This window comes from Carassius carassius, chromosome 13, assembly GCF_963082965.1.
Source record: "Carassius carassius chromosome 13, fCarCar2.1, whole genome shotgun sequence".
In the NCBI taxonomy this organism is placed as follows: domain Eukaryota; kingdom Metazoa; phylum Chordata; class Actinopteri; order Cypriniformes; family Cyprinidae; genus Carassius; species Carassius carassius.
Window position 1 is genome coordinate 18,128,038 of NC_081767.1, and position 9,846 is coordinate 18,137,883.

Here is a 9,846-nt window from a genome sequence, read left to right on the forward strand (position 1 = left end):
GCTGTGCCAACTGTATGGGTGTACGAAGACACACTACTTCCTACCATCCCCAGGGTAACGGGGGGTGCGAGAGGTTTAACCCTCTGGAGTCTAAGGGTATTTTTGGGGCCTGGAGAAGTTTTGTCACGCCCTGACATTTGTGCTTTTTTCAGTTTCTTATAAATATCTAAATGGGTAAAGTCTAATCTCACTGTAATCAGCACAAACTGGGCTATAATAATATAAGAAATGCATGTATGTACATGATTGTGTTTTTGAGAAAAAAAATATTATGCGTGGTTAGTGAAAAACTAAAAATGTTAAAACACTTGAATAAGGCAAAAAAACACATAAAGAACAATGGTTCCCGGGATTTTTGAGAACTGGAGCTTGTAGCCTAGAATTTTTCTTTCTAAATGATGTGAAAATCATCTTGTTTACTCACTCACAGAGAACAATATATTGATTTAAATTTTCTAAGACACTTTTTGTTGGTAAAAGTCATATGCGAGTAGGCGTCAACTACCATGAATATCATTGTGATTTACACCTGAGAAGACAAAGGCCTGCATAATGAGCTGCATAATGAGCCATTCAGTCATCTGTGCCACTGAGAGGAAGGAGTTACAAGAAAGAATGCAAGAACAAAATAAATCTATATAATTTTATGTTTGTAGTTTATTTAGAATATATTTAATTATCCCACAACATAATTTAATATCCACTTGGGGGTGCAGTTAAACAGTTTATTAGAAACAATCAAAGCTGACTTTCAAACAAATTGTTTGGCATCCTTACTCCAGTCACACAATCCTTCAGAATCCTTTTAACAATCTTATTTTCTACAAAAAAAAACATTTATTGTTATTATTATTATCATTATTATTAATGTTGAAAAGAGCTGAGAATATTTTTCTGGGTTTTTAGGGGGAATAAATTGAAAGAAAAGCATGTTTTTACATTTGTGACAGTTATCTATTTGTTACATTTATATTATTTACATCAAGCTTTTGAATGGTATAGTATTGTATATTGTTATTGAAACTTCATAATGTTTCACTTGATTACTATACATTTAGTCAGGAATTATAGTTTGGAAAAAGTATTTGGAAAAAGTCTAACTAGTAAAATGTTTACACGTTATGTGAAAACTAGTACAAGTATATAAATAAATAAAAAGAGACTTACTCATGTTCATGATCTCTGCTGAATAAAGTGCTTCATTCTTTTTTTCTGAGGAAATCCATTTCTCAAATCCTCAACCACATGACATCTTTTTGGGGTGAATTATGTCTTATTCCTCTCATCGCGAAGCAAACAGTAAAATAAACACTTGAAGAACAGGCTCGCTGCTTTTTCTTCTGTTATGGGCGTATTCAAGCCGCGCGCTTCAGTTTGAATCTGAATAGCGCGTTCAGCGCGGGGGCGTGGTCACATTAGATATAATGAAGGGAGACTTGAAAAACAGACATCGCGTTGTTTTCATATGGATTACTTTATCACAGAATATCTGTTTTCGGCGGCACTTGTTTAGTTTAAAAATAGACATGTCAAGCTTTCTATAGATATCTCCCCCATGTATTTTCGTTGAGTATTCACGGAGTTACAGTTCATTTTAATTACTTGTTTGTAAAAGAAGATCAGCGCAGACAAAGGCTGCAGACAGCACACCTTGTTTGTTATCTTTATTTTATAAGTGCACAAAGTTTTGTTGTTATTATGTCTGTATCCAAAAAAAAGTAGACCCTTTACAGATTCGATTGATGTATTGCTCTTATCTGTACGATTAAAACTGAAAGTGTAATTTAAGGTCTTTTCGGGGTTATCAGGAGAAAATGACTCAAAACGCGTATCCGCGTTAATCGACTCGAAAGGGTTAATCAGACCCTGCTGGGTCTACTGGGCACCTTGGACCGGGATCATCAGAACGACTGGGTGAGTGCCTTGCCAAATCTAATCCAGGTATACAATAACAGCGTACACAGTACTACGGGGTATGCCCCGACTTATCTAATGTTTGGCAGACATGTGCGGATGCCAACCGATCTGATGTTGGGAACAGCAATGGCCGAGGAAGAGGTGGGCCTGACAGAGTGGGTGGGCCGTCATCATCAACGCCTCCATTTTGCTTATGAGCAGGTCACCAAGCGGATACGAGTGGCTGGAGATAAGAACAAGCGGCTATACGATCGGACTGCACGAGAGGCCCCCCTACTCCCTGGAGAAAGAGTACTGGTGCGGGACCACAGGCGACAAGGTAAAGGAAAGTTGAGTGACCGGTGGGAGACCACTCCATATGTGATCCAAGGCCAGCAGCGGTCTGGACAACCCGTGTATACGATTCGCCCAGAAGGGAAGGCCGGGCCGGACTGAGTAGTCCACCGCAACATGATCCGCCCCTGTCCAAATTATCCTAGACCCGTGGAGATGGCTCAAAGAGCGCCGGCGCCCTTAGCCCCGTGGATTGGGGGATGGGTTGTGGTCCCAAGGGGCCCTGTGAATGTGCCCGCCCGAGTGGTCTCAAGGGGCCCTGTGGATGTTCCGGCCAGAGTTGATCCTGCTTCGCCACCTCGGCGGTCCCACCGAGAGAACCGAGGACGCCCCCCTGCACGTTACGGTGAGTGGGCAGAGAGACGTTCTAGGGACTAGAACGGATTGGCGGGGGAGGATGTCACGTAGTGACTTTGTAAGGGCGGAACTAAAAGAACGGAGATTGGTTCCGCCCGGACCATAATCCTCAAACACCAGTTACTTCCGGGAACTCCGGGGAAGGAAATTAGGATTTCATTGATCGCAGGTGGCTAGATGAACGGGGCGATCGCGGATTGGGCAGTGTGGAGAGAGGGAGGAGTATAAAGAGGGCCTCAGAAACTGCAGAGAGGAGTTGTTGTATTCCAGCCGATACGGCGAGTGAGTTGGAGGGTTTGGGCAAGGGCAGCGGAAAGAAGGCGGAGGAATATTGTTGGCTGGGCGAAGACGGAGACAAGGGTTTGGCTGAGAAACCGGGCTGAGTATATTGGGATGTCTATCTAACTGTGAAATGCTCTATGGACATGTGTAACGAATTCTGAGTGGTTGAGAACAGGAAGACTCACCGGAAATATCGCTGAAGGAGGCCCTTTGTGGACAGGTCACGTGGCAGCAGGAGAAGTATCCAGGAGCTGGAAAGAAGAGGGAAAAGAGACCTCGTGTTAATAACGGTGTGAGTACTCCAAACCAGCGTACAGCAGCATAATTATCTGGAGTGAACTATCTGTGAGCCTTTTTGTGAGTTTTTGGCATAGTAAGTGAGCGGCCCCACCGTGGAGGAGGATTGTGGGTGAGCCGGGACCAGGAGTGAGAGAAGACGTTGGGGTGTCGTGGTGGCGACGTTTAAATCTGAATATTCTTTGCATCAGTGTTCTCACGGTTTCCAGGACGAGTCTTTGGTCAGACGGGGGGTTTGACCCTAAATTCACCAAGAGTGTGTGGAGTGCAGTGGGTGAGCCTTTGTCCTTTGCTGTGAGTGTATACACTTGAAAATTGCAGTGTTGTGCTGTATTTGTGTCGTCAAAAACCACCTTTCAGGCCCGACGAAATCCTGTGGAGGAAGTGAGTACTGAGGCGGGCGAAGAAAACAACATCTCTAATTAGATGCCGTCGATGACATCCTGACCCTTCTACCCCACGTAATGGAGGTGGGAAACAAATTCAAGTAAGAACAGTGTGGATATGGTGGGAAGTATTAATGGTGAGGAGTTGGCTGCTGGAGCAGGAAATCAGCTGTGCGTGTATTATTACCTGCTGTGGAGTTCTTCAAAGGTTCGCCCCTGTCTAGAAGACTCACCCTGTTGGTTGGCAGAAAGGAGAGGGAAGCGTTCGACCTACCCAGTGTAGCACTCCCTGGGTGTAACAACTTACCTGTGTGTGACATCAGCGGAGGCCGTGTTCGGCCCAACGCAGCAGCAGCTTTCGACCTGCATCCCTATCAGCAGTTGGTAAACCTCAGAAAAGGAACGCCTGACGTCTATTTCCCCAAAAGGTGTGAGTAACATCCCTTTCTGCTTCCCTGTATATTCACCGTAAGCTTTTGCCCAAAGCTAAAGCCAGCATATTGTGTTGTACACTCGCCTGTATGCCCCAGTGAAGCCCTAGTTACATTTGATGTACTTACCTTATGCCTAAAGCTAAAGCCAGCATATTGTGTTGGACATTCGCCTGAATGCCCAGAGTGAAGTCCCAGTTACCTTTGATGTACTTCCCTTATGCCCAAAGCTAAAGCCAGCATATTGTGTTGTACGTTCGCCTGTATGCCCAAGTGAAGCCTCAGTTGTCTTTCCTACAGACTTACCTGTGCCCCGAGCGAAGAGCCAGTGGCCCCTCTGTCCACCGTCCATGTCCAGTCCTGTCATACTGACTTGTATGTTCTTGTGCAGATCTAGCAGGTCCCGTTGAAGCGTCTACCTGCACGTCGACCCGTTACTCAGGATACAGAAACTGCGAACACCTCCCGTACACTTACCAGTACGGTCTCAGTTGGGTCCCGACAGCCATTGTGCAGCTCCACCAGCATCTGAACGACTGGGAGTCCAACCCGCTGGGCCGCCTCGGAGTTCGCCACGGGAAGCAGCAGGTATACACCGTGCATTCAAACTCTAAATACTTACCACTTGTATCTGATACGTCCAGGAAAAGGAGAGGGCCCTGGGCAGCTGTCCTGCAAGCTAGACCAAAGGGGCACTCATGAATAAGCCGATTGTCGTCACATAGCCAGAAGGAAAGAGAAGTGAAGGACTTACCGAGATCTCCCGTGACGGAGTCTAAGAGATTTGAGATTGATACTCCCCCAATTGGAGAGTTGGATTTTAGCTTCCCTCCCCCTCCCTTCCCTATACCTTTTTTTAGTAATTTAATAAAGCTGTTTTAATATTTACTTACCGTCTCTCGTGTGTCTGGTCATTGGGGTGTTCTTGGGACCTCCTCGAGGTGGAAACTAGGGAGGGGCGTGACTCACGACACCTGTGGTCCGCTCCGACCTGTGACAATTGTCCTCGGCTGACACTTTGGGTAAGTTCAATTTATCAAAAAATTTAATTAGTTGGTTTTCATCTGTGAGGGACTCCGATGTATATAGTTGGGGGAAAAATTATGTAAAAGTGTCATTTATTCTGTCAGGGTTAGCAGTTATTGAGCCTAACTCACTGATTATCTGAGTAATTTGATTTGATGCTGCTTTTGCCTTCAGCTGATGAGCTAAAAGGCATCCAGCTTTGTCACTTTGTTCGTACACTAACCCCCGAGAGCGAAGGAGAAGCTGTTCAGCTTCAGAAGTGAGAAGGAGATCAAGTTCAGTTTGGAGTTTTATTCTTTCTTTATATAAATCCGGTGAATTTGTGGATGATAGTAGGTTTTCTAGATCTGCAATAGCTTACTCCAGCTCCTTCTGCCGAGCTCTGCGCAATTTATTCGTATGTGACGTGAAAGAGATAATTTTACCCCTTATGTAGGCTTTGAGAGTTTCCCACTATAGGGATGGGGATGTTTCATCACTCTTATTTGTATTTTGCCCTTCCTTACCTACTTATTTGTATTTTTGTATTTTTTATTCTTTTATTATGTGTTTTTTGTTCTGTCGCTGTCATTCTGTTGCACTGCGGAGCTTCTGTCACAAAAACTAATTCCTCGTATGTGTAAACATACCTGGCAATAAAGCTCATTCTGATTCTGATATATAAATTTTATATTTCACATGCATGCTAATAGTGTAGTTGAGCAACTTTGTGGTAGATAGGTAAATGAAAAATATATACCTATTATTTGTATGATTTATAAAAAATATCTTAATTTATGTGCTGAAGCAGTGCTTTAAGTGGGCCGGTACGCACCGGTACTCAGTACTGCCACTTCCAAATATAGCTCTTGAGCGTACCGCCACCTCTCCGTGCGCCCAGAAAGTGCTTTTAGCGTACCGGTACGCTCATTTGGACATCTGTTTTAATAGAGATTTTAATCTTTTGCCTGCGCTGCCGCTCTTCAGAGTACCCTTCACAATGCACGGTTCCTAATTCACCCCACCGAGAGTAGAGACACATTAGTAGAGAGTACATTACCCATACACCCTTGAGTTTTAAAAGTGAAAAGCGCATGCGTCGCTTTTACTGCTTTCAGTATTAACTCAACGTAGCCGGAGAGGGTGTGTGAAATTGCGCACACTCGGCTCTGTATAAATTCTAATACAGTGAACAACATTTAATATGCTCTCCTGGCTTCAGACTCTCAGAACTAAAACAATACGGTCAGAATCAGATGACTCGCTGGCTGACACCCAACCAAGCCTGAATGATATCGCTGCAGGTCAGACGCAATCTAATGAAGTAATGCAGTAGCTCTTTCAGGTAGGGTGACCAGACGTCCCGAAAAATTCGGGACAGTCCCGAAATCTAAACTGTTGTCCCGAATCCCGAATCTGGCCCTAATTGTCCCGAAAATTATACTAAAGCAAAATCTTGAGTAGTTATTGTCTGATAAACATTAAAAAGTGTCTGCGGAAAAAACCGCCGGCTGCTCATTGGCTGCAGCATCTTTTTTCTAAGTTCTAAAAAAATATCGTAGGCGGCTAGGCACGGATTTAGATATTCATTTATCTAATTAATCTTTATGCACAAAGACAATACGACCTCTTTGTCCCCTTTTTGTCTTAAATCTTGATGAAGAGAGCGCAAGTTGCTGCAGCTGCGAGGAGGACAGTGATGCACGCGTACAGGAGTGATAGACAGTTCGCAGCACTGTGTACAAAAAATAAGTTTAAGCTCATTAGCGTTAGCGTTACAGAAAGGTCTGATTTACGCACTGTTACAACAGTCATGGGCCACTTAAAGCACTGTGCTGAAGACAAACAAAAGTCTTATTGGTATTAAATGTCATGAGGATGAACAAGAGCTGACATATTTTTAATTATTGGGTTAACTATATTATTAAAGCAATTAGCACCTATTTTAATGTCTTTGTCACACACTATCATTAACGTTTCTTGTCTAGAAGCTGAACCGTCAAAGTATGTCAACTGCTTAGGGATACTGCACAAGAGGGAATCAGGTCTTAATCAGGTCAGAATCCTTTTTGATAGACTGAATTTTTTTGATCATGGCAGTGGCTATTTACTCATATTGCAAATGGTGACAGATTCTATTTATACTAAGTGTGAACAGCATTATTTTCTTTGCACTAAGTGTAAATAGCATTACATGCCAGGCTGTTTGGTGGCAAATACTATTTGCACCTCAGTGCATTGTACTACATAGTAAATTTAAGGTGGGAGATGTGTGAGGATCTTATTGTGATTTAGAATTAAATAATGATTTCACAAGAGCAAGACTGTTGTTATTTTGAATGTTGTTTAACCAAAAATTTAGACTGTACTCAAACAGTTTGCTTATATATGTGTATCATGTTTACCTGTATGTGTTTCAGTGCTGTGGTGAAGATGTCTACAGTCTAGCAGATGACAATGTGCTATGCTGTAATGGAATCCTTTATCGCAATGTGCCTGAAAAGTCAGAGTGTGTCGGGGGTATTATATATACTCAAAACCAGATTAAGATGTTCAGCTGTGGTTCGGAAGTCTATGACCACAAAAAACAGCTGTGCTGCTCAGGTCATCTCTACAACAAAACTAAAGCAGAATGCTGTGGAAACCTCTTGCTGGATTATAATAACAATCAAATTTGCTGTTCCTCTTCAACCCATGCCATGCTTTATGATACCAAACAAGAGCATTTGTGCTGTGGGCATTACTACTACAACACGTCCCTGTGGAGCTGCTGTGCTGAACATCTCAAACCAACACCAAGTAAAGACAGTTATCCACCAGAATACAGACTTAAGCCACTAACGGACCTGATCCCTGACATATGCCATAAAAAAGGTCTGAAACAAAAATCTCTGTTCATGATTTGATGCTGTGCAACATGAAATGCCAAATATTCTTTCTTACTTTTTTTCAGAATCAGAAATCAGAATCAAAAAGATTCAGATTTCTGATTCTGAAAATAAAAGAAAGAATATTTGGCATTTCATGTTGCTCAGCATCAAATCATGAAATTCCACATATTCTTTCTTTTTTTTATCAAACAAAATAAATTATCTTATCTATGCATATGTTTGATTCTAGTGCTCTTTGGCAAAGTGGAGAGCGTGGTGCTTCGCCAAAAATGGCGTGACATTGTGTTGAGAGTCATTGTGGCAGTCAGCGAGTTATCACAAGGGACTTTACTCCATGTGTCTCTGGATCACTGCAGTTCTCCTGCACTAGAGAACAGCATGACCTACCTTTGGGAGAAAAACAGCAGGAAGTACAAGGCTCTCTCCATCCCTGTTGATGTAACCTCTGACATTCACATGTTCTTTACAGCATGTGACCTAAATCTCATGCAGGCCTTAAATCGGAGTGTCAGCACATGTTCGCACACGCACCATATTCGGGGTGGATTTTCAATGCAAGTACACTTTTAAAGAGAAACAGTTGACCTATAGGTAAGTCCCGCCCCCCCTAAATTACTGTTGTGAACTCGGATAGACAAATGGAGTTGTTAACCGTCTTGCAATCACATGCAGCTGTCAGTGTGAAAACCTTGTCCCGATATGTTTTAGATAAACAGAGTGGCCACCATTCAAATGGGACTTAAATATGGCATTAAGGGATGTATAAAATATTTTAAAATAAATATTCTAGTTATTAATTTGGAAGCAAGGGTTTACATATCACAATGCAAGTGGGAGAAGCCTCATGTTATGGTCGTCACAATTCCATATGACAACTTCCAAGATTCATGTCCTGCAGGGTAAGATTAAATTAATTAAAATTTTACCAGTTTAATATGGAGAGGAACTAAAATGTAGATCTTCAGTGAGGTGTTTTTGACCTACGCTGTACATGATATGAGAACAGTTAGCTATTTAGGTTTGTATGCTAGTATGGACTCACCAACTTTAACGTTAGCTAGTTTTAGCCAGAGATACCTTGCTAAAGCACAAGATGACATTAACTTTTTCATCTTCATTGGGATTGGGGTTGAATGCGTAGGGACATTTTGCTCTGTTTTGTTTGTGTTTAGGATGAATTAATTCTATTGCCCATCCTCTCAGGATACCTGTATGTGATGAGTGGGGCAGGGCCGAGAGCCATGGGAATAAAGCTAGGCTGGAGAACTTAATGATAATGAGTGATACCTGCACCACTCACCGGTCTCGAGTCCCACAGAGGAGCTCAAGAAGGATAAAAGGAAGAGTAATAACAGTGAAGTACAAGAGAGAACTAGGCCTCGTTCTGTTCCCCATTGCTCTTGGCTCCGCCCCACTCATCACACTAGAAATAGTCTTTCAAGTACACCAGGAACACTGTTTTTTCCATTTTTGTAGCATAAACACCATAAAATCACTGCGAGCTTCAGATCTTCCAATGTCTCTATGGCACTGAAACCAAAAGATGTCTGAGTTCCGGTCCCTGTGCAACTGATACTCAACTGCCATTGGCTTATTTGCATTCGATGAGAGGGGCTTACTGATCAATTGCATTTTTTTTCTGATTTACAACACTTTTTATACTAGGGGTGGCACGGTTCGCTCAAAAAAATCCGAACTGTTCGGTTCACCACACACGGTTCGGCACGTGCTGGGACCGCGGTTCAACTCAAATTCTGACAAAGCATCTGTACTATGGTCTGTAATATGGCATCTGTAATATGGAAACATATATTATAGCACATAATATATGTTTCTGTTGATGGATGCGTATTCTGGAATCCCAGACATTACAACAACAGCGATAAAATAATAAAATAAAAAAACCCTGGACAAACCATTCACTCTTGATCAATGTGAATGACTTAT

General features: G+C 42.5%; 1 protein-coding gene across 1 annotated transcript in view; it reads left to right on the forward strand.

The window, feature by feature from the left end:
* Positions 1-9,574, forward strand: part of LOC132155643 (galaxin-like) — a 44,405-nt gene extending 34,831 nt beyond the window's left edge. Inside the window, exons 4-6 of the mRNA XM_059564372.1 lie at positions 6,997-7,064; positions 7,429-7,882; positions 8,129-9,574. Coding sequence (XP_059420355.1) covers positions 6,997-7,064; positions 7,429-7,882; positions 8,129-8,469 — 863 coding nt within the window. The 3' untranslated portion in view covers positions 8,470-9,574. The remainder of the gene's footprint in view (positions 1-6,996; positions 7,065-7,428; positions 7,883-8,128) is intronic.
* The last annotated feature ends 272 nt before the right edge of the window (positions 9,575-9,846 follow it).